Genomic DNA, 24,825 nt, shown 5'->3' on the forward strand with positions numbered 1-24,825 from the left:
TGCGGGGGCAACTGGGTCCACACGCAGAAGAACCAAGTGGACTCCCGCTTCGCACCGTGTGTGCAGATTAACTCAGGCCGGACCAAAGGCCGTGTAAGGGCTAAAGCTGTGGAACTCGTGGGAGGAAACACAGGCGTAAACCTTCGAGATTTTGGATCCCACGAGGGACTCTTAGACACAAGAAGCAGCAGCAAGGAGCAAAAGAAACGACAGAGGAGTCGGACTTCCCCGAGACACGGACCACCATCAGCCGTCAGGGAGACGCAAACCAAAATGACCGGAGACACCACTCCACGCCCGCGGGGACGGCGACGGTGGAAAGACGCAGGAAGTGGCAGTGAGGACACACAGGGACACCGGGACCCTCACGCACTGCTGGCGGAGATGTCAGGCGGTGCAGCCGCTTTGGAGAACAGTCTGGCAGGACCACAAAAGGGTAAACACGGAGTCCCCGGGTGGCCCAGAAACCCCACTCCTGGCTGCGGCCCGCGAGAACGGGAACATCACGCCTGCACAGGGACCGCAGGGCAGCGTTCACGGCTGCACGGTCCGCAGGAATCAAAAAGCGGAAACCACCAGCGATGGGTGACGGAGAGAAATAAAGGCACAGCTCCCGATAACTCCTGTGGCAACGAAAACGAAGTGCTGGCAACACGCTACAACACGGGTAAGCCCGAAGAACGCTGTGCCACGTAGAAGAGGCCGGGCACGCAAACCGCGTGCTGTCGGACCCCACCCCTGCGGGGAGCCCAGCACGGACAGGCCCAGGGAGGCAGGAAGCAGAGCAGCAGCTGCGCGGGGCCGGGGAGGAGACGAGGGGTGGGAATTAGCAGCTCAAGGGTGCAGGGCTTCTATCCGAGACGATGAAATGTCCTACAGCCGACTGTGGTGACGGCTGGCTACCTGTGAGACCACTAAAACACCCACTGCACTGTACACTTCAACAGGTGCATCGTGTGCGTCCCACGAATGAAGCTGTTACCTATACATTATTAACGACTATTAAAGCTGTAGTAATTGTTATAACGGTGGTCCCACTTCACTCCTCTCTGTTCTCCCTGCACCCCTTCACGGTTTAGGAACAGAACCGGCCGGGAGAGACAGACAGCTGCAGGGAGGGGGAAGGAGGCGGGCACGCGCAGTGTGGCCCTCCGGAGCCTCCGGACAGGGGTCTGCGCCGTCTCACCTGCGTCGATGGCACACGGGTAATGGTAGCGGAAGGAGCAGCCTTTGTTGTAGCAGCCCAAGGTGGCGCCTGCCTCCTGGCAGTGGGAACATTTCTGAAAGGGAAAGGGAAGGAGAGGTCAGACGTCAGCACCCCAGACTCGGCCCTCTCCCGCCTCCAGGCTGTGCCCGCACCCCGCTGGCCAGACGTCGGCACGCGTCCCTGTGGTCACAGGAGCCGGTGGGGGCTGGAGGAGCGGGTCCCTTTCCAGCTGCCACTCACTGCCCACACGGGGAGGCGACCCAGAAGTAACGACTCAGGGCGGGCCCCACGGCTGCTCACAACCCACCCAAGAGAAGCCTCGGTGAGGTGGGGTGAGGACGGGCCCGCGGCCCCACCCCGGCACCCCGCCGGCCACCCCGGCATGCCTACACCTGCCTGTCCTCGCCCCTCACCCCCGAGGTCCTGACCGGCCTGCCTGCAGACGCCGGCTGTGCGTGTCCGCCGGGCGCGTCTCGGGCAGAGGAGGGAGGTAGGATAGTAGGGTTATACATAAACCTTTCAGAATTAAAAGTGGAATTTGGTTTTCAGTTCTTATATTTGTAAGACTTTTTATTTTTATCCCACTTATCCCAAATGCCCAATACAAGTATACTTCCCTTTTCAGAAAATACGGGCTCCTGTGAGCAAATGGTATTTTTATACACAAATCCTATTTTAAATGCACTAGGAAACCTGCCACGAGTTTCCGGCCAAGTGAGACATTATTTTGTGACTGAGATCTCCGCCTTAAATGGTCAGCTCTTCCCGAAGTGGGCACTTCTCCGCCATCCCTCTGAAGTGGCCGCTGTGAGCGTAAGAAATGTGCCCCCCCAAATAATAAAAACAAACAAAAAAGGGGAGAAAGGAAAAACAAAAAAAAAAAGAAAAGTAAGAAACAGAAAATAAAATAAAATAAAGAGAAATTTAACAAAGAAAAAGAAATGAGCCCAGCATCAGTCATCACAGCTGTAGGAGCGGACCTCACGGCCCACTGGGGAGGGCGCCGACACTCCCGAGGCCCCAGGGAGACGGCAGCCCTTGGTCCTGACTCCAGGAACGACACAAGGGGTCCCTCCGCGGCCACAATGGTGGAAGCGGCTCCCCACACGCCCACACCCTCCCCAGGCAGAACGCCCCGGGGGGTGGCCCGCAGGCCCGCAGCAGTTGGAGCACCTCACCTCCGGCCGCGGTGGCAGGAGCAGGACGACAGGGAGCTGGATGAAGCTCCGCAATGCTGACGCCGCGGGGAAAATCATGCCAACGCGGCGAGAGGGCTCACCCATGCATCAGGCACCGCTATGCCGGACTGGCGTGGACCAGCTCACCCAGGCAGCGTCAGTGCCCTGAAGCACCAGAAGGGGCAGTGACCTGCTCCGTGTCACAGCGGATCGGGGCCGACCGCTGCCGGCGTCCTCCAGAGACAGACGGGGCAGGCATAGGCCTGAAAGGCAAGTCCTTCCAGAGTGTCACTTCCTCGCAGAAGCGACTGTCCCTCTGGGTGCATGCGCCCTCACGCCCTCGCCAAGAAACGAAAGGCTACTTGGCCGGGAGTACTCCAAGGACAGCCGGCGGTGTTCGGGCAGCTCTAGACTTCACCGACTTTCATCAGCGCCGCTGGGCACCTTCAGAACAAAAGGACTTGTTCCTGGTGACCACCCGGAGCAGGAGGGAGTGACCCGCCGCTGGCCTACCGGCAGCCAGCCCTGCTGCACCCCTCTGACCACGGGAGCCCGGGGAGCCCGCTCTCCAGAGGGCTGCTGCTCCGGGCCCTCCCCACCCCCGGCAGCCATGCTCAAACAGTGGTGGCCGGTGGCCGAGTAGGAACGGGGGGTGTCGAGGGTTTCTGGCAGGACAGTCTGCAGGGAAAGGAGCCTCTGGGGAAGTTTCACGCCTCTTTCAAAGACAAGAGGCTGGAACAGGTCACCTTCTCGCTTGGCTTCTACTGGGTTGGCCAAAAAGTTCATCGTGTTTTTCCTGTGTGATGGCTCTGATAATGCCTAGTTGTCTTTAACTTCACTCAAAACTGTTTTGTTAGATTGTGTCATAGCAGCTGTCATAGCCATCTGCGTTTAAAAAAACTCACCAAAACTGTTGCATTTTTGTGCAGCCATTTTAATACTGAAGATGGAAGAAGATACACCAGATGTTTGGTGTGTGTATTATACTTTATTATTTCAAGAAAGGTAAAAACACAAAAAAAAATTTGTGTGGAGAAGGTGCGTACTGATCGAATGTGTCGAAAGTGGTTTGTGAAGATTCTTGGGAGCAGTGACATTTCGGCCAAGTAACTCTTTGCTGTGGGGCTGTCTCATGCACTGGAAGATGTTTAGCAGCAGCCCCAGCCTCTACCCACTGGAAGCCAGTAGTGCGAGGCAGCTGACATGCTCAAAATAGCCAAGTCAATGAAGTTATTGGTGAAAATGAAAAATGAGTCATTTTACGAGTAAAACTGAAAGGACTTTTTGGCCAGCCCCACATGGGGAGATGGACGGTGAGATCTCTTGCAACCACCTACTGCCACCAGACAGCTCTAGATACACAGCCTGACCCGCTGAGGACAGCAGTGACAGGACCGAGAACCGGGACATTCTGTGACACTGTCGGGCACGCAATTAACCAACCCCAGGCCTCCCCCATCACGAGACTGGTTAGGGGGAGGACATTAAAACCCCCACCTTTTAGTTTAACTGTGTAACTTGCTGTCGAAATACCCACATAGGACAGCACTTAGTGTCTGGGGCACTGCTGCGCCGGATTCAGCACTGGGCTCCGGAACCTCCCTGACTGCCCCCCTGTGAGTGACCCCACCACTCCTCACCCACGTGGCCGTGGCCAAATTCCTAACCTTTGCTTCCTCAACGGGCAACCATGGACCTAATCATGCTGTCCCCCTCACAGAGGTGCTGTGAAAGCTAAACATCTCAACCCAGGCCCAGGACGGCGGCCGGGTCAAAAGTGCCCAGTAAATGTGACCCAACATGACTATGTGGCAGACACACGCTGGACGTTCCGCCCAGACCACCCCCCACGAGCAGCCGGCAGGGCGGCCTCACCTCCACCTGTGTGCGCAGGCAGGAGAGAAGCCACCTAGTGCGCGCATGGACAACGGCCGTCTCCTTCCTGTCCCGACACACGCCCCCCGGCCCTGCAGGGCTTCCCCGGCTCCCTGCCCCGAACAGCCCGAGGCCCGCAGGTCCCGTCTTTTTCACAAAGGAAGCACATGCACCTACCCCAGCCCAGCGCCTGCTGCAACTCAAAAGCACAGTCAATTCACTACATTGCATCCAGAGGAGAGACACCCTGCACGGTACGTTGGGGCCTGAAGAGCCAGCCCTGAGGAGATCAGTTCGGTCACTCTCCAGGTGCGGTGGTGGGGCCAGCAGCGTCAGCACCACCTGGGAACTTACCAGGCACACAAGTTTGGGGACTCTGGGAAGATGGCGGAGCAGGCAGCACAAGGGCTGCCTCCCCGCCTGGCTGGCACCTGCACCGGCGGGGCCCGTCTGCCGTAACTATCCTGAAACTCGGGAGTCTGCCCAGGGCTGCAGTCCCGGGGGAGGCCTGGGTGGTGGGCTGCAGATCGCTGCGGTCAGTTTCAGGTCTGAGCACAGCAGCAGCCAGCGCGCAGCCCTGGGGGCCAGGGCGGGCAGGAAGGACCCCGTCCTCCAGGGACTGGGGGTCTCCGGATGCTGCTTCCGAGAGCAGCGGTGGAGATTCTAAAGAGGCAGGCCGCCACGGCCACTGCCCTATCCCGGGCTGAAGCGACTGCCACGGATTTAAGAGAGAGCCACTACTGCCACCCGCCCTTCGTTTCTTGCTCTCTCCACCTCTGGGTGGCAGACGTTAAAGACCACAGCATTCAGGACTGCACCTACAGGAAAAACTAGGGGTGACTGCACTCCAAGGGAGGGGCTCGGGGAAGGCCCGAGAAGGAAGACCTGAAGGAAGCCGACACCTGGGCCGACTCTGGGCACAAGCGACAGCCTGCAGCAACCGCCACAACCACCACGGAAGCGAACTCTGGGGTGGGGGCAGACCTGGTCCCCGCGTTATTGCGTCAGTGGGGTCAGATGTCCAGCAGTCAACACAAACCTCCCTGGCACCCAAACGGGAAAGCATGTCCCATTCAAAGGAAAAAACTCAACAGAAACCACCCCTGAAAGAGACTTACTGGCCCTTACACCGGACAGAAGACTTTAGAGAATTGCCTTAAAGATGCTGGAAGGACTAAGGACAGACACGCAGAAAGTAAAACAATGATGATGACGATGACGTGTGAACAAGGGAAAACATCAGTGAAGAGACAGAGAACCTGAAAAGGAGCCAAAAGAAAATCTAACGCTGAAAAATACAGCCACTACAGTACAGCTTCACTCTAGGGACTCGGTGTGGGACTGGAACAGGCGGGAGGAGAACCCGTGAGCCCGAGGACAGGAGACCCTGGCGTCCCCGGAACAGCAGCAGCCAAGGCTGAGGAACGGGGAACGGTGGACGCCGCCCCGGGGGCCCCGGGGCCACCACTGCACAGACATCGCGGGGTGCACGGCCGTCCCGTGAGGAGGAGGGCGGGCAACGGTCAGAGATGACCTCTGAAGGAACAATGGCTGAAAACTCCCCAAATCTGATAAAAGGCATGACTAAAAATATCCAAGAAGCTCAAAGAACTTTCTAAGTAAGATGGATTCAAAGAGATCCACACACCAAGACACATAATTAAACTTGCAAAAGCCATAAAAGAGAGAATCTTTTTTTTATCTTTTATCCTCACTCGGTTATTGATTTTAGAGAGAGGGGAAGGGAGGGAGAGAGAGGGAGAGAAACATCAATTAGTTGCTTCTCGTATACCCCCTGACCAAGGACCAAACCCGCAACCCGGGTGTGTGCCCGGCCAGGAATCCATCTGAGACTGTTCAGTTACAGGGCGACGCCCCGACCGACTGAGCCACGCCAGCCAGGGACCAAAAGAGACCCTCAAGAGAAGCAGAGGATCGTAAGTGATTCTCGGTGAGATTTTCGGCAGGTCTTTCATCAGAAACTTTGGAGGCCAGCAGATAGTAGGCTGCTCTGTTCTAAGTGCCAAAAGGAAAAAAAAAAAAAAAAAAAAAAGGCTGTCATCCAAATATTCTTCAAGAGCGAAGGAGAGAGTAAGACCTTCCCAAACAAATACCAGCTGACTGCGACCACCAGACCTCCCCAGCAAGGAATGCTCAGGGAAGTCCTGCAGGGCTAAGCAGAAGGACACTGGGAGTGCATGGACATTGTGTGGAGAAACGAAGTCTTAACAACGGTAAATGTGTGGGCGATTGCAGAAGCAAGTATTATTGCAATGATGGTTTGTAACTGCACCTCTTTTGTTTCCTATGTGACTTCAGAGACCAATGCAGTTAACGATGCACTTAAAACGTCATAGTTTTTGTCTAGGGGCGTGCAGTGGACAAAGATGTTCACTGCGAGACGCCAACAACCGAGGGGGCCGGGCTGTGGAGCGCAGTGGTTGTGTGTGTGACTGAAGTTACATCACGTGTGAAGGACATGACCACGCGACCGTGCCCAATGAACGCAGAAAAGCCCTTGACAAAACTCAGCACTCCTACAATAAACACACTCAACCAAGTAGGGCTAGCAGGAAACTGCCCCGGCCGGACACCAGCCACACGGGAGGGGCCTGCAGGGAAGCCCACACTCGAGGCGCAGGGCCGCGAGCGGCTCCTCCGAGACGAGGAGCAGGTGGGAACCGGCTCTCACCGCCGGCACAGCACGGCAAATCCCAGCCGGGACCCCCGGAAAGAAGAAGGTGCCCCAACTGCGGAGGAAGAAATAAACAAACCGTCTTCTGTTTGCAGGTGGTATGATCTCACATGTGGAAAATCCTCATGAGTTCACAAAAACTAATGAAAATACATGAATTCGGCCAAGTAGCAGGACACAAAGTTAACACACAAAAATCAGTTGCATTTCTATACATGAAAAATGAACAATCTGGAAAGGAAATGACAAAAACTGATTCTCAATAGCATCAAAAAGGATAAAACACTTGGGAATTAACCAAGAAAGTGAAAGATTTAATGAAAACTTCAAAACACGCTTCAAGAACTTAAAGACGACGTGAGAACACATCTAAAACTGCAGCCATCACCAGTGCGGACTGGCGGGCGCGGGGGCCAAAACAGGGTCCAGAAATGAGCCCTTAAAGACACGGTCAGGCGATTTTTGAGAAGGGCGCCAAGGTCATCAAGGGGGAAAGGACAGTGTTTTCAACAAACGGGGCCGCAAAAACTGGCTATCCACATGCCAGAGAATGAGACTGGACCCGTCCCTAAAACCACATACAAAAGTTAACTCAAAATGGATCAAACACCTAAATGTAAGACATAAAACTCCACAGCAATAACAACAAAACATCCCATTTTAAAAGTGGGGTGTGGCTCAGCTGGTTGGGTGTCATCTGCAAAATGAAAGGTCACAGGTTCGAATCTTGGCCAGGGCACGCGCCTGGGCTGCAGGAGCAGCCCCTGGTCAGGGTGCACACGGGGGGGGGGGGGGGGGGGGGGGGGGGGGGGGGGGGGGGGGGGCGGCGGCAATGGACTGGTGTCTCTCCTGCATATCAATGTTTCTCTCCCTCTCTTTCTGCCTCCCTCCCCCTCTCTCTGAAAATAAATAATTTTATTCATCTACTTAAAAAAATAAAAATGGGCAAAGGACTTGAGTAGCCATTTCTCCAAAGAAGATACTCCGGTGGGCTGTAAACACATGCAAAGATGCTCGGCATTGCTCATCGCTAGGGAAATGCAAATCAAAACCACAAGACACCACTTCGCACCCATCGAGCTGCTACTACAACGACAGCAAGAGAAAACAAGCACTGGCAAGGACTCTAGGAGCTGGGACCCCTTTGCTGCAGATGGAAGCTGGTGCGCCCACCCAGGAACACGGTGTGGCGGCTCCTCAGGAATTTAAAAACAGAGCTAGCACACGATCCAGCAATTCCATGTGCCAGGTGCCACAGTCGGAATATAAAGACATATCTCCAGGACATCTTCTGTTTCTGTTTTCCCTTCCCATAGCCAAAATCAATACCCAGGCTAAAGCCGTTTCTAATAGATTTTCATTCTTTACTTTCTACCTGAAGAAACTAATTACACCATCATTCTCTCATAATGCAAATAACGTGGCAGTCACTGCTGAGCTGAGAGTCCTGTTTTTTTTTTTTTTAAATCTACCTTCTTCTTTTTTTTAAGACCTTATTTATTTTCAGAGAGGGAAGGGAGAGAGAAAGAGAGAGAAACATCAATGTGCGGTTGCTGGGGGCCGTGGCCTGCAAGTCAGGCATGTGCCCTGACTGGGAATCGAACCTGCGACACTTTGGTTCGCAGCCCGTGCTCAATCCACCCAGCTACGCCAGCCAGGGCTGTCATCCTGTTTTTGACTGCTCTGTTGCTGCCAGTTCAACGATGTTCCTTCCGAGGATGGCTCAGCCCACCGCACAACACTGTCCCTGCACAAACCAGGCACACGCTGGTTTTGCCTGCGGCTCCTCCTCTCAGGGTGTGTCTTTCAAACAAGCTAGGGCCCCCATCTCACAACGGGGAAGCTTTCACTTACTGTCGAATGAGATAAAGGTTATTTTTTAAGCAACTCTCACGAGAACTCTGCATTTATTGACACTGTAATCTTGGGAAATAAATGATAAAATGCATGCTTAATTTTTGGACATGCCCAAACAACGAAGTGGCCGAACACCCACCCTGATCCTCACATCAGCCCGCGTCACTGTCTCAGAGGCAGGCCTGCTGGCAGGAGGTGGCCGGCTGCAGGAGCCCAGTCACCTAAGGGCAGTTTAATCCACACCCAGCGAGGTGCCCGGGGAGGGGGGACTGTGCCTCTTCATTCACAGAAAAGCTCTTTCCTAGGAGCGGTAACTCCGGCCTGAGTAATAGCCCTGTTTACTAAGCATCTCCAAAGCAGCCTCAGAGCACCAAGGCATTTGGGTCAGAGCATTATTAGTTCTGGCGACGACAGGTTCTGTTCGAGCCTCAAAAGATCACACGAGACGGCCCTTCCCCGGCATTGCACACAGTTCTGCTCATGCTTATGGTATTTATTCACGCTGGTACACCTCCCTAAACTGTGAGCTTCATTCCCGTGTCCCCAGGGCCCGGCACGCGGCAGGAACTGTAAATGTGGGCTAATGGAATGAATGCAAGGTCTGACAGCTTGGAGAGCTTGGAGGAAACTAACGAGGCCGCTCTTCAACGCGAGGTAAAAAGCCGGTGCTGCTAGATAGAGCTTCGAGAATGTGGAACAAGGTGCGTGTGAATCTTCAGCCACCAGCAAGAGCTCTTTCCCTTTTAATTACGCCTCCCATATCTGGGACAGAAGCCTCTGCTGCCGAGCCCTGGACTCCAGCTCCAAGGCAGCGACGCGGGCTGCATACAGGCAGCTGTCTGCTGGGGCCCTGGAAGCGTCTTTCTTCGATGCGGCTCTGCACCTACCAATTTTCCTTCAAGAGCACCTCAAGGTGTTGGTTCAAGCAACACACACCAAACCCTCTGTTTTGGGTCCTTGCCTCCGTAGGGCTGGATAACCTTATGCTCCCTCACGAAAGCTCATGGGACCGGCTGGGGCATGTGCCACTGTGTGCCCTTCTTGACTCGGGAGCCGGGCGCTATACGCTGGCCTCTGGAGCCCTCGGCACAGCCCAGGGCACCACCCAGGCTGCAGAGCCAACCTCAGAGGCCAGAGAGCTGCGCGGTCCTCCTCAGGCCCATTCACTCACTGCTCCGGCGCATAGTGCATGGTTTTCAAAGCTGCATCTATGTCCCGTAGCTGTTCCATTAAATGCACCAATTTCGGAAATGGAGTCCATTAAACACACACCTTAATAAAGCACGATGACCCCAGCGTGAGTGCCAGCCGGTCACGCTGGCAGCAAGCCCTGGCTGACAGCTACCTGTGCGCACCTGAAGACAACAGTTCCAGGTGTGCCCGGCTCTGGGGCGTGAACGTGGGCAGTCTGACGTGGACAGTGACCCGAAGAATGGGAAGCAGGACAAGAGCCAGTGGGAAAGGAACCCATGGGTGTCAGCCCTTGTGGGGAAGCCGAAAGTCACTCATCAATTTACTTCCTGTAAAATGGGACCCAAGATTTTGCCCTGCCTTCCTTATAGAACTGTTGTGTGAAATAACTGTGAAAGTGTTTTATAAACTGGAGTTACACGATTGTCAGGACTTACAAAAACACACGGGACACCTTCCCCTATACTGGGTGTGACACTTCTGGCAGTTAGTGATGTCAAGCTTAGGCACAAGACGTACCGAGCAGTCAGTGTCTGTCAGAGAAGACAAACTGAGTTCAAATGTTACTTTTTGGAGCTAGTTCGCTCCCTTAGAGTACGCCGGAAGAGGCAGAGCCGGGCGGCCCGAGCACCTGCTGTCCCCAGGGTGTTTGTGTGCACTCCAACAGCACCTCCCTCCGAGGGTCCTCGGCTGCTCGGTCAGCTCCTGGTCAAACCCCCGAACACGGTACCTCCTAGCTACTCTGCACTTGTCACTGCTGCCCCTCCTAATTCGGCCCCGAACAATAAAGAGCAACGGGAATTATTTGTCATGTTTTGTGAAGCACTTTATGTTGGCGCTAAGTAAATGGGGAGTAACACGACACACTCTCGAGCGCAAACTGAATGCGAGCAGGCGGTCAAAGGCGCGGAAAACTCCCCCAAAAGGCACACTGAACACGAGCGGGAGGAAGGCGCCCGCAGGCTGGTCTGTTCTCTGCAGACACAGCCCCGCGTGTGGTGTGGGGAGCACCGGGGCTGCCTGCCACCGAGTCTGTCCCCTGCACGTGCTGCCAGCCAAGGCTCTCCCAGCTCGTCCCAGCCTGGCTACGCCACCCGCTTCGCTCCCAGCAGAGCACCTGGAGGAATCCCCGCCTGCCTCCCCCAACCCCCAGAGGCCCAGCAGGTGGTACAGGACACACGGCGCAGACTTTCTGCAATCTGAGCATCCTCGTTCAGATCCAGTCATCTGGAGTAAAATGACCCATTCAGACCCTCACTCCCCCGCAGGAAACCCCCAACCAAAAAGTGGCGCTGCTGACCCTGAAAAACACTAGCTGCTTCGGGAAAGCTTTCCACACCACACATAGACCTGTAAGGGTCTTTGCGGCAGCCGAGCGGGGGTTGAGGGGTGGCCGGCCCCACCGTGGGGCGAAGTGCACGGCAGCACGACCAAGGTCAGAACCAGTGCAGCTCCCTGAACCCCTCCCTCCTATCTCTGCACTCGCACGCCACTCGGGGTGGCGGTGCGGCCAGGATGCTCCGGATCAGGCTGGAAGGCTGGGCGTTAAAGGCCTTTTTCTTCATCAACAGTGTCCTTCCTCGTCTTTCTGCACTTCACCCGCCTAACAGGCGGGCCGGCAGTCAGCCGGAACTTTGAGCAAATGAATAATCTATGTTCAGAGCAGGCATGCCTTCCCACAGTGTGTTCACTTCGCCACCCGGCAAACGAGCAACGAGAACTTATCAGGTCTAAGGCGCGACTGGAGGAGGTGTCTTTCTCTGGGAGAGTCTAACACACAGATCTCTCCTTCTGCCGTCTTACACACCCAGGCCTTCACACGCCAGGTGTGCGGGAAGCAAGGCACACCTGCGGTACCTCCAGCAGGCGTGGAGGTGGCCAGGGGCCGACGGAGGTCCAAGCCAGCCTGGCGCCTGTTCACACAATCATGAAGTGCAAGTTATTTCTTCACTGAATATAAGAAAGGATTGTGACTTCCTAACAAGCTATTCTCAGGCCTTTAATTAACAGGGCAATTTATTAATATGTCAGTCCTGACCCTGCAGCACAAAACTGAGAAGGTCGGAAACCAGCAGCACGGGCCGGAAGCACGTGCGCAGAAGCTCAGTCGGCGTGGGCTCTGTCAGCTCGGTCTTCTCCGCGCCCCCTCTTCCTCTGACCCGCGGGCCTCCCCAGGGGCTGCACAGGGCACATGACCAAGGAGTCTGTGATCCTCAGCGGCCTCTGCTCTGCTATTTGAGGGTTTTTTAAAAAAAGATTTTATTTATTTAATTTTAGAGAGGGGAAGGGAGGGAGAAGAGATGGAGAGAAACAGCAGTGTGTAGTTGCCTCTTGTGCGCCACCCCACGGGGGACCCAGCCCGCAACCCAGGCACGTGCCCTGACTGGGAATTGAACCAATGACCCTTTGGTCTGCAGGTCAGCACTCGATCCACCGAGCCACACCAGCCATGGCTGAGTTTTCTTAAATGGGTTCAACCTCAAAAATGTAAAAATCTTCCCTTTTTGTTTATTCAATACGTATTTCTTGCATGCCTGTGCGAGGCACAAGGGCTGAACGGGGGGTGGGGGGGTGGCAAGCCCATCCAGCATCTGCCCTCCGGGGATTTACAGAACGGTAGGGGTAAGAGACCAACACCGGGCTGTTCCGATGCAAACGGCACCTCGGAGCTCTGAGGTCCAGTCGGACCTGGCGAAGGAGGTCCGAGCAGCACTCCTGTTGCTGGAGCACAGTGGAGAGGGGACCGGCAGGAGCATTCAGGCAGGCAGGACACGGAAGGTGCCCGGGACAGAGAACAAACTGGAATGAGCACCCAGGGTGCGGGGGGCGGACACACAGAGTCTGATTGACAGCAGTCCTCGGGGCACCACAGAAAAGTTTGTGGGCGGGGGTATAATGGCATACAAGAGGCTGCACCTACTCCACCCTGGGGAGAAGACCACCAGCACCTGGTGATGAGCTGCAGCCAGGGGGGTCCGTGAGCAGTGCTGCAGAGGGCCCGCCTGTGTGGTGGTGCCCCCTCAGTGGGTGGGGGGAGCCCTCCGGGCATCGGTGTAGCAGGGTTCCGGGGAGAGGACACACGTGGCCCCTGAGCTACTTACTCTGAGAGAGGGTGTTCTGGGTTTAGAGGAAAGTCTCAACCGGGATGGCCAGGAACAGGCCTGACTTCCAACGATATTTTCTGGGGAACTGAAGGGAAAGCTAGAAACCCTTTCTGGAACACATCAGTCCCACTATACTGAATTAAACTGATTATGCTCAATTGCCTCTGAGTAACGATTATGTTAATAGGAATATTCTTGGGAAAAAAAAAAAAGATTTTATTTATTTTTAGAGAGGGGGAAGGTAAGGAGAAAGAAGGAGAGAAACATCAATGTGTGGTTGCCTCTTACACACCTCCTACTGGGGACCTGGCCTGCAGCCCAGGCATGTGCCCTGACTGGGAATTGAACCGGTGACCCTTTGGTTCGCAGGCGGGCGCTCAATCCACTGAGCCACGCCAGCCAGGGCACTAAAAATATTCTTATAAGATGCTAGGTAGAGACTAAACTTTGTCAAAGTGATCCCAAGATATGACTTAATTGCTGGCTGGTGTGGCTCAATGGATTGAGCACCAGCATGTGTACTGAAAAGTTGGTGGTTCAATTCCCAGTCAGTGCACACAACTGGGTTGCTTGCCAGGCCCCCAGATGGGGGCATGCAAGAAGCAACCAATGGAGATTTCTCTCCCTCCCTACCCCTCTCTCTGAAAGTAAATAAATAAAACCTTTTTTAAAAAATAAAGATAAAAAAGATAACTTAAAACTTGCTTTTAAAAATAAATCTGTTAGCAAGCTATTTATCTTATCACTTCTTGTTTATCCTAGAGTGGCTGGGAGAAAAAAAATCCAGTGAAAAACATGTTCCAGTTAGCTGTCATCTCCTGCATGTGCCTTCCCCACATGCAGTGGGGTTATTTTCTCCTTGTTTCCTGCCTCAAACACAGGCGGTCTAAAAGGAGACAAAGACGCGCAACGAGAAAAATGGAGAGAAAGCTGGGGTGGAGAGGAGGTTCTGGGAGCTAGCGCCTCACTTGCGCCGAGCTGTCCAGCGAGGCTGTGGCTGCCGAGGGGGTGGACCTGCACGACGGGAAGGAGGCGACCCCGGCCGGCCTCCCACCAGCTCTGCGCTTGGGCCAGTTAATTCAGTTAGGCCTTGACTTTCTCAACAGCACACTGGGGATGATACCCAGCTGGGGAAAAGGAGCAGGGTGGAGAGTCTTTTGAGAAAATCAATGAGGGCAATCCCTAACCCCAAACGCTGAACGTTCACGACAATGAAGGAAAAGGATATTTTAAACATGACTTGTAGGGCACTCCTAAGACACCCTGTGCAAAAAACAAGGTAACAAAGGAGCCCCTGCAGTGACCCCACACGGGACGGAGGGCCTTGTGACGGACTGAGGACGAACACCGCACACACCCCGCAGGGCTGACATTTAAAACGATCCATCCTAGTCACCCAACTCAAGCCCAGCCGCGTCGCAACTCAGGTGCACTCGTTCTGACCATTTACACTGCTGTCAGCACGTTTCTCACAGGTCAGCCCAGTATTGAACCACCTGTATCCCCACCCTCAACTACCTACTTTGATACGGACACTCTGTACTGATGGTGCGGTTTTCTGGACAAGCACCGGCACAGGGACTCGTAACGATTTCTCCCAAGGTGCCCACAGAGCCGGCACCATTTAGGGTCACGTATGGAAGCAACTGTAGCTATGATGGGCACAGATGCTGGCTACCTGCTGTGGGTTTTAAATGTTCTAGAATTCCCTAGCTCTAATTCTCTTGGGTTTACAGTCTTCAGGTTCAGCAGTCATAAATTTATGGAGGCAACCAGAGCAAAATAAAGCAATTTCCCAAATAAAATGCTTCCACTTGCCACAATTTAAGTTAAAAACCAGTCCTCACCTCTACCTTCTAGGATATTCAAGCGTTAGAAAACAGATTTGGTGTAATCGTTTTTCTCTTGCAGGGAATGTGTGTTGTTAATACATGTTCTCCGTAACTCTGTCTATCAAAGGGCCAGCACCGAGGTCACTCGGGACGCTTCCCCGGGCGGGCAGACCTGGTTTGTTCCTGAAACAGTCCGCACTTGGTCTTACTTGCAGGCAGATACACTCCATTAAAATAGTTCTAATCAGAAATTTTCTTTTCTAGCCAGAGAAGAAAGCGGTGACTTTGTTGAAAACATACTTTGTCTAGGAGAATTTTTATACATTAAGAAAAAAAGGGGTTTGTGCCCGTCAAGAAGCTAGAAAGGAGGGGCCAGGAGTTCAGGAGGTTTCGGGCGGTGATCAGCACGTCTGGGAAGACGAGGGGTAGGGCCGGAGCCGCTGGGAGCAGGAGCGCCAGCAGCCCCGAGAGAAGACAGGGAATGAATGGCCTTTGCTCTAAGTATGGAGATAAATGCTTACAGAGTTTGAGAAGCTGAGATTTAGGTTGCCCAAGACTGTGGACTAGCTTAATTTTATTTTACCCTTCGCTCAAACTATGGATTGGCTTATTCAGCGAAATAATTACCTTTTGTGCTTTCTGCGTCTAAAAAGGGATCTTTGTAAAAGAAATTACCTGCCAGGAAAGCGACTCACAGTGTAACCCCGCTCCTCTCCTGGGCTCACCCCGCCCAGGAGCTGGGCCCGTGCTTCCAGAAAGCCAATTACGGGAGCTGCTCATTTGCAAGGCACCCAGAGTCAGCTGTTTACAATTTCAGTAGCAGAAATGACAAGCTGACTGCCACAACAGGCCTCCTTTAGCAACATTTCAAACACAGCGGCTTGCGCTGGAACTCAATCTCCAAAGAAGCCCCACACTCTTGGCTCTGGAGGGCCCCTTCTTATCTTCACTGCCTCCCCGGCTGCTCGCACCTCCCCAGTCCTTTCATCCGCTCGTCCTCTCGCCTGAACTATTTACAAGGCCTTGTTGGGCAAAGCCATCCTGTTCCTGGAAGTTCAAGGGCAGGGGCGGCCTGAAAAGAACAGACAGCAGAGGCACTTTCATATGGGGTGGAGTTCCAGCAGAAAGGGATCTAAAAAACTAGCCTGCACTGGCGGATTTCAGCTCCTGCCAATGCAGCCAGCCATCCACAGGGCCCCTGGCCTCCGCGTCCGGGGGCCGGCCGGCCTGCCAGATGCGCCAGCCTCTCTGCAGGCCGCTTTATGGGTCGCTTAATGAGGTGATAATGTGTGAGATACCTCCCAGGGCGCTTCAGGTCGCCCGGCTCCCACAGCAGTGCTTTTAACCCCCTTGCCTTTTCTCCCCAGAAACCCTGTCCTGGAAGGAAAAACTTGGTCCAGCCCTAGCATGGAAACTTTGGTACCAGAGTTAGTGGACTAGCTTACAATCCGTCTTTAGTCGGCTAGTTCCACACTGGGTTCTTCCCAGTGTCTGGGAGCCGGCATCAACCACGCAGATGGCGGCCGCCACCCCTCTGACCACGAGGCATCCCCCGTGTTTCTTAGCCCCAAGGAAGTTGGAGAACGATTGGCTCGATCCGTCTTTGTGGCTATGGACACATTTTTGTGTGTGTGGTTTAGAAGCTTAACCCCAGAGTAGGAAGATACTCGGGAAGAGGCCAATCCTCACGTCAACAGCTAAAGAAAACAGAAACTTGGAAGTGACAGGATCGGGGTTAGAAATCTCGACTAAATTCAACACTTAACCTCCCCCACCACCTTCAAGTTTGAATGTCAATCAACTGTCGTGACATATTCCATTTTATCCCTTACACTGTCCTGACGGCGGAGTCCAGGTATTGCTATCTTCACAAGCTCGCCTGACTCGCCTTTCCCCTTGGTCAGCTTCTCCGCGCTTGCGCAGACCCGCCCCTTGCAGCACTCACAGCGCTGGTCTAAGCTAAGGAACCCGTCAAAAATGCCTGGCTTCTGAAAGGGCCACACTTCACCCGGCTGTCTAAGGGGCCTCTCAGACCTAACATGAACACAACACCTCTCCTGACCTCCCCACCAAGCCTGCTCCTCCTCCAAGCATGCCTGCCCAGGAGATGGCACCCCGCTCACCCACCTGCCCTGCTTCTGGTCCTGCCCGCAGAGGCCGCAGGCATTCGCTCCAGCCCACCTCTCCCACCCCATCCCCCTCTCCCACCCCATCCCCCTCTCCCTTACCCACCACCGTCTCACCATGCTGGCACTGCTTCCATTCCTCCCTACGGCCGCTGGGCCCTCAAAGACCGGCTCATGAGCCCACTCCCACGTGACAGAGACACATGGATTGGCTGCCTCCCATATGCGCCCTGACTGGGGATCAAACCCGCAACCTAGGTATGTGCCTTGACAGGGAATTGAACCTGCAACCTTTTGGTGTACAGGATGACACTCCAACTGACTGAGCCACCAGCCAGGGCTGTTACATGCTTTTAATACTAAATACTTGCCCTGGCTGGTGTAGCTCAGTGGATTGAGCGCAGGCTGTGAACCAGGCATAGCGGGTTCGATTCCCAGTCAGGGCACATGCCTAGGTTGCAGGCCATGGCCCCCAGCAACCGCACACTGATGTTTCTCTCTCTCTCTCTCTCCCTTCCCTCTCTAAAAAAAAATAGATAAAATCTTTAAGAAATTATTTAAAAAAATACTAAATACTTTAAGTGGCATCCAATGGCCCTCCTCCTATCACCAGATGCTATCTGCTCATCCCATCTTTTTCTTAAGAGAGCCTGCTAGTGGCAGGTTCACCTTGCACTGCTCAGTCCTGCGTCGGGCACCGCGGGCTGGTGCTGCCCCTGGGGGACTAATCCGGGGGAAGAGACAGTCACAATACACAGTGCTGAGTGGTGACACAGGTATAAAGGGAGCGCTGGGGCTTGCTGCCTGGGGAGCCAGGTGACAGGTGAGCGGTTTTTTTAAATCAATGTGCTTTTCATGAACAACGGTGTGTTAAAATGCCCAGGTCTGCTGGGAGGTGAAAAGTCTTGTGTCAGCAAACAAATATATTTCGTTTTTGAGGGCTGCTCTTTCAAAGTGCTAATGTATTTTGATTCCTTCCAGAGGGAACTCCAGCTAGAAACAAGGAAAGAGAACCATCTGGCAATTATCCTGTTTCTTATCTTAATGAACTACTATCCCACCAAACCAGCAGCTCTAAAGAGTTTTTTGGAAAAACAAAACACACACACACCAAAAGAACTTTCAAGCAAACCGAGAGTTTGCACCTCACATCTGCCTGAACCAAAATTAAACTTCACGGCCCTGTTTTCAGAGTCCGGAACCACCTGAACCGTGACAGAGCCAGGCGCACGGAACGTGCCCGAGAGCAGCCGAATGAACGCCCACCGTACTGGACAGTCTGCCCCCGGCGCCCGGGGACACGGGCAAGGGGTGGGCCGCCACCACGGCTGCGGGCACCGCAGCTGGGCCGCTCCCCCGGGAGGGACCGGCACCGCTTCAGAGTCGGAAATGCTGCTCTTGGTGACCTCGGTCGGTCTTACGCAGCTGCCTCTGCAGCAGTTCCTCAGTTCCGTTCTCGCCGGGCGCGTCATAACATTCTGCTGTCAACACATTCAAATCAAGTGTCAGCTCGGAAGCACACACAGCCCAAGCCACTCCACTGTGACTGCTTACAGGGACGGGTTACACGGGGCTGAGTCTTCTCTCCAGTTTCACTTCCACCCAATGAGCTTAACGACTGGAGACACCTTTACTGAAATGACACGTGAGGACACCTTCTAGAACTGACACCAGCCCGCAGTTCTTACAGTTCCTTTAAAACGACCTCAACTCTCAAGCCTCTAGGAATACTTCAGTACCCGCCAAGGAGGTCACCTGATCTCCAGCAGGATAATTTCACCCCCAGCGGTCCCCTGTCATCATCCTATTTATAGGCGAGGAGGCTCTGCCTAGAGCTCTCCTGATGCCTCCTTCAGGTGGCGCTTCTGAAGCGAGCACTTAAACTAACAGGAAACAACAGCAATATCACCAACGCAAGGGGTAAAACTGAAGAAACAGAATTAAATACTTAAAAAGAACACCCAGTGTCATTGGGGTTGTAGTGACACGTGTGCTCCCGTGTATCTGTGGGCGACCACGGCTCACTAGGACCCTTTGTGGTCCAGCCACAAGACGATACCTATCAAAAACCATAAAGTGTTCAGGTTTTTTTGGCTTAGCAGTTCAACATCTGGAAATTTCCCCCGAAATAAAACTCCATGAATAAAAATGTTTAGTGCTGCATACAAGACGGGACAAAACTGGGCGAAAAGGCAGCACAGACTTGTCTCTGCGGCACGATGGAGAGACCTCGGTCCCGTGCAGCGGCAGCAGCAGCAGGAGGCCCACCTCCGAGGCCTGTTCTGAGTTGTTTTCGGGTGACAATGCGCAGACGGGGCTTTGAAATCACCCCAGCACGCTGGCAGGCATCATCACACTCTGTCACGTCTAGTAGAATAAGCACATGGACAAAACCTGGGAAAGAGGCAAATCTGTTGGGTTATCAGAACTGTGACGGACTGGCTTACAGTTCTATTAGCTTTACAGTGTGAGTAACATCGTTATCACTCGCCTTTATGTAAGTAACCTGTGACACCTTCATAAAAGGTATTTCATGTTCCAGTGCCCAGGAGCCTCCCTCCTCCAGACCCTGTGGCCACCCCGTCACGCCTGCTCTTCCCAGGCCCTTCCCCGTGCTTCCCGAGCATGCATCCAACTCAGGCCCTCAAGAAGTGTCCATCCACACCGACACGCGGCCTCAGAGCCGTGTGACTCCACGGTCAAGTGCGCGCACTCTGTCCAGGCTCAACTCAGCCCACAAAGGCCTCGGGCTGCACTCTGGAACGCCTGAGAGTGGGGTGCTACCGGGCACAGCACAGCTTTTTTCCAGGTGCAAAATGAGCCCAGGTCCCTGACGGCGCGCCGACTTCAGACTTTTATTGCTTTTCTAGCCGGGACTCAGGTATTCACTGAACTGAAATGAATATCCGCTTTGACATGTCATGTGATCCTGTTGGCTCTTTTAATATATTAGCAGCAACCAGTTTACATTACAGGAATGAATCTTTTGGCCTACTGTGCGGTGACCTGTCAATATTCTTAGTTAGACTCCTTCAGCGTGTTCAAGGACTAGCCTGCCCCTTGTCAGTGTCCCCGGACACTGGGTGCAGCCCGTCTCTCGACACCTCTCCGCCCTGCATGAAGTGAAGAGACAGACTGCAGGGAAATCAAGAGTCTTCCAGTTTGTCACCATTTGTTCTGTAAGGTAATACAGACAATAAAATTCAAGACTGCAAATTTCATGAGATTCCTCAGAATTGAGAAAAGCCAAATCCTGCAAGAAAATGAACCTTTTCTCTGCAAGTTTTGTCTCAAGGTCATTGTGTAGTGACAAAAAAGAAGAGGTAGGTACCGAGGAGAACAGGTAGTAAGACAGTGACACCGCTCTCTGCCCTCCGCCAGGTCGTGGGAACAGAGGGGTGAACAGGCCGGGGCCCTGCCGGGTCAGGCAGACAGGCTGCGAGGGAAGCGTGAGCTCGGATAACAAAGACCAAGCGCCTGCCCGGCGGAGAGTGCGGCTGGGGAGGGAGGGCGAGTGAGGAAGCCGGAGGGGGCACGCAGGGCGTGTGGGAACTGCGGCGGGAGGGCAGGAGCGGAGGGAGGTCGCTCGGGGCACGTGTGAAGGGAGGGGCACCGGAGTTCAAAGCAGGCCCTGGGCTGCTGGCAGCCTTGCTAGGCTGCTAACTTAAGGAGCACACAGATGGGCATTCACGGGGCACCTCGGATAAATCCTGTACTTTACAGATAACCAGAGAGAGGAACTGACCTGTTTCTGTCGTTTTAACATGCAGTCACATTTTCATAATGCAATCAATGTATTAATGTTCTTATACTTATTAAATCATGTTTTTGCCATAATTTGAAGTAAATCAAGGAGGATGTTAGCCTGTTAGATTGGGCAAGATAAACTGTTCCTATTATTTAAACTTGTATTAAAAATAATTTTTAAAAATATAATCTATAATATACTGATCCAAAAAAATTAACCTAAAACCAGTTCTTTAACATATTCTTGGGGGGAGGGGAGATAAAAAGAAAAGATGAAAACTTCCCCGCAGTGGCGGCTGATCTCTTTAGAAGGGGCACCGTTAGCCCAGGCCGGGGAGGAGGGGACTGGCATGCGTGCAGGCAGCTCTCCCGAGCACAGGGCCAAGGCTGGGTTGCGCTGTCAAGGGGCCCACCAGAGACCCGCGGTCGCCAGAGCCCCACCTGCTGCCACAAGCCTTTAGGAAGGCCTTCCCATTCCTAGATGTATCAAAGGTGGTTTTTACACACCAAGTCAGAGGTGTGCCCGTTTAGAGGCAATTAACTCTGCCTCGGCATCCATGCCACAGGTCACTGGGGAGTCACATACACAGTCACGCCAAGGTAAGCAAGCAGAGGTCACAGACGAAACCAAAGAGGGCTGTGCAGACATGAATGCATTAAGTCCCATCCCATGCTCAGAAAAGGGAGGAAAGTACAGGTTTCTGCACAAGAATGTTCTGGTTTTCAGCAATGTTCAGAGTAGCGGGATACTTACAGGGAGGAGCTATTGTCTCTTGAGGACTTCATATTATTTTGTTATAATATCATGCTTGTCAAAACACCTGATAGATACATAGGCCAAAATGGACCTCTAATAAAATATTTGTGGCCTTATCTCAGCATGATGGGATGGAGAGCATGCTTATTAGGCAGACCAAAGTTGAACGCATCTGCTAAAACCCAAGATAAAAGTAGACTCACAGTGACCTCGACAAATTGAAACACCATCAATCAGATTAAATAAAAGAAGGCAAGTTAGTGTAATTTTAATTTGTTCTCAAGTACATTAACAAAAGGAGAATAAAAGCTAGGCAAAAAAGAAAAGGATCCTGTAGTCATAGTGGAACATCAGCTCAAAGAACCAAGAAGGATAACTTTTCAAATCATTTTTAAAATCAACACATCATGGCAGGGGGTGGGGGGGGAGGCGGAAATGGAGACAACTGTGTTTGAACAATTAAAAAAATGAAAACAACAAAAAAACAAAACAAACAAAAAACACATCCCTAGGCCTGAGCACACATCACGACAGCCCAGCCCCGCTTTATTCTGAGGGTGATGGAATGGTCTGTCCTCCCTTCCCGTCTCACTGGGGGACTTGTGAGGATGAAACCAGATGTGCGAACCTTTTGAAAAAGTAAGTTTAGACCTGGCTGGTGAGTCTCAGTGGACTGAGTACCAGGCTGCGAACTGAAAGGCTGCTGGTTTGATTCCCGGTCAGGGCACATGCCTGGGCTGTGGGCCCAGTCCCCAGTGGGGGGCACGCGAGAGGCAACGGATCGATGCATCTCTCGCACATCCATGTTTCTCTCTCTCTCTTCCTCCCTCCCTTCCCCCCTCTCTAAAGGCAAATAAAATCTTTAAAAGTATATTAAATTCAATATACAGAGCTAGCATTCTATTCTAAAAGGGGCATGTAAAATAGAATAGAACTGAGGAAAGAGAAAGTATTTATTTATTTTAGAACGGAGGAAGAGAGGGAGAGAAACATCGGTGTGAGGGACAGACACTGACTCGCTGCCTTCCATGGCACCCCGACCTTGACCAAGACCAGGGACCAAATTCACAACCCAGGCATGTGCCCCAACTGGGAACTGAACCGGCGACCTAGCACTGGCGAGGGCTAGAAAGTTAGTATTTTCAAAGGGCACTGGGAAAGTGAGTGGGTACAATGTAAGGAAATAAGCTTAAAGCTACAGTATGAGATTTAAGTGTGGTCAGAAAACTAGTATGTTGTATGTAATCGCATCAATTTAAAAAAAAAGACTGGTCAACTGTGTTCTGAAACCTATTATTAAAGCAGACGGTGAAATGGGCAGCCCTGATGGAGCTGTCAGAGAACTAAAGAGTCTAGGTTCGGAGACTGTGTTGTATAGGGTATAGGGAGAAAAACACCTGCTTTTACACCTTTCATCTTTAAATGAAGTACTCCAACTTTTTATCAGTTAGATCACATGACTAATTGAAGTATTTATGAAACAGCTGAGGCTGAAATGAGTATTTTAGAAAGACAAACAACCCCCCCCAAAGTTACTTTCAATGTTATCTACCCAAGATGTGTCATGTTATTTTAACCATCTAGTTGATGTAAGTTGTGGGGGTGGGTTAAAGAGAAAGAAGGATTTATCATATTCAGTGGTGATGTTCTAATTATAACATTCCAGATTTTATTTTGGGATAAAAGTTGACAAGTAATAGATGAAAATTGTCAATTTATGAAGACGTGGATTTCTGATTAGGAATTTAAAAATGCAGCCTGAGTGTTCACCAGCCTCCTGGGGATGGCGGGCACCGTGGTTTGGGGTGGTCGCATTAGTGCGGGCCCCTCCTACCTTCCAGAAACTGGACTTGGGCTGAGACCCAGGACCTAGGGCTTTGCTAGGCGGGACTCAGCCTCCTGATGACTGGTCACCAGCTGCTGCTATGGAATGTTCGGGAGCTGACAAATAAAAGTTACTGAGAGATGTTAGTAATAATCTATGTCAAAATAAAACACTTGCGGATGGACAGAAAAGTAATCAAAAAGTAACAAACAAAACAAATCAACCCACCAAATACTTTCACTCCGAGAGGAGAGCTGGCAAGCAGGCCACGAACTGGGACAAGATGAGGAATGGGTTACCATGTGCTCAGAATGAACTATTTTGAAGAATTTTGTACTTCAGGGCCCTAAATGTTATACCCCTTTAGGACTTCTGCATTTTGAAATGTCACTGTGTCTTAGGAAGTAAATCTATTTCAAAACTTGGGGTTTGGGAGTGACATCGATGATGGAGACAGGAAAGGAAACTGAACACCAGGTGTATGGGGTCTTAGTAAGGAAGAAGACCCCTTGTGTGACAACCAAAATGTTCTAATTTGAAGTACATATATAAATTTCATGTTAATGACATTTCTTTTCACTACAGTTTGAGTATTTCCTTTTTACCAGACACTGTTACAAATTCTGGGCATAATGCAATGATAAAACATAGTGCTTTGGGGAGAGCTGTCAGGGGGAGGGAGAGGACAGTAAAAAGTGTCTAAGAATAATATGACTCTGGCTGACAAATCCTTATTAACTATGACTGAAAGTCGTTTGTGTAAAACCATGAAGTTTTAAATATAAATTAACACAAAAAACTCTCATCTGATTAAATATTGTAGACCAAACATACATTTACTCATCTGTGTCCTTCCCACAAAAACAGGATAAACTTATAAGACACACTCATGAGGACATGAAGAATGGAAGAGGAACAAATGTCACACAGGAGATGTCCAAATTCCGGCAGCTGGACTGGAAGAGGCAGAGGGAGGGGTTCAGCGGCCGAGAGGAAGCGGGGAGCAATGAGGGAGGTGGAGGAGCCGCAGGAGAGCCAGCCCCCTTGCGGCAGAGCGCCTGGAAGGCAGGGCCTCGGGAAGTCAGGGTGCAGGACGGGCTGGAAACCAGAGGAAAAAAAGCTTTTCAGGATATCAGAAGCTCAGATAAGTAAATAAAAGGTTAGATGAGGAAACTGAAGAAAGCATGGAGAAATGAGGACAAAAATGCAGAAAAGTGCAGGAAAACGGGAGGAAACACAGGAGTGGGAGAGAAAGGTAAAGCCAGAGGATCAACCCCGGAGGTGCAGGTGCGATCACCTCATTAGCAGGAATTCCAGCAGAGAGGAGAGAGACAAAAAGGGAGGGAGAGGAGCTACCCAGGAAAGGACACAGACTTCCTCAACTGAAGGAACGGGGTTCACAGGCGGCAAACCCTCCCCGAGTGGCCGGCA

The 24,825-nt window shown here is 52.3% G+C and overlaps 1 protein-coding gene across 3 annotated transcripts in view; it reads right to left on the reverse strand.

Annotated features, from left to right (window-relative positions):
* TCF20 (transcription factor 20) overlaps positions 1–24,825 on the reverse strand; it is a 98,475-nt gene that overhangs the window by 12,487 nt on the left and 61,163 nt on the right. For all 3 annotated transcript variants that reach the window (XM_036019700.1, XM_028531651.2, XM_028531653.2), the window contains one exon: positions 1,187–1,280. In XM_036019700.1, coding sequence (XP_035875593.1) covers positions 1,187–1,280 — 94 coding nt within the window. The remainder of the gene's footprint in view (positions 1–1,186; positions 1,281–24,825) is intronic.

The sequence above is a fragment of the Phyllostomus discolor genome, chromosome 2, assembly GCF_004126475.2.
Source record: "Phyllostomus discolor isolate MPI-MPIP mPhyDis1 chromosome 2, mPhyDis1.pri.v3, whole genome shotgun sequence".
In the NCBI taxonomy this organism is placed as follows: Eukaryota; Metazoa; Chordata; class Mammalia; order Chiroptera; family Phyllostomidae; genus Phyllostomus; species Phyllostomus discolor.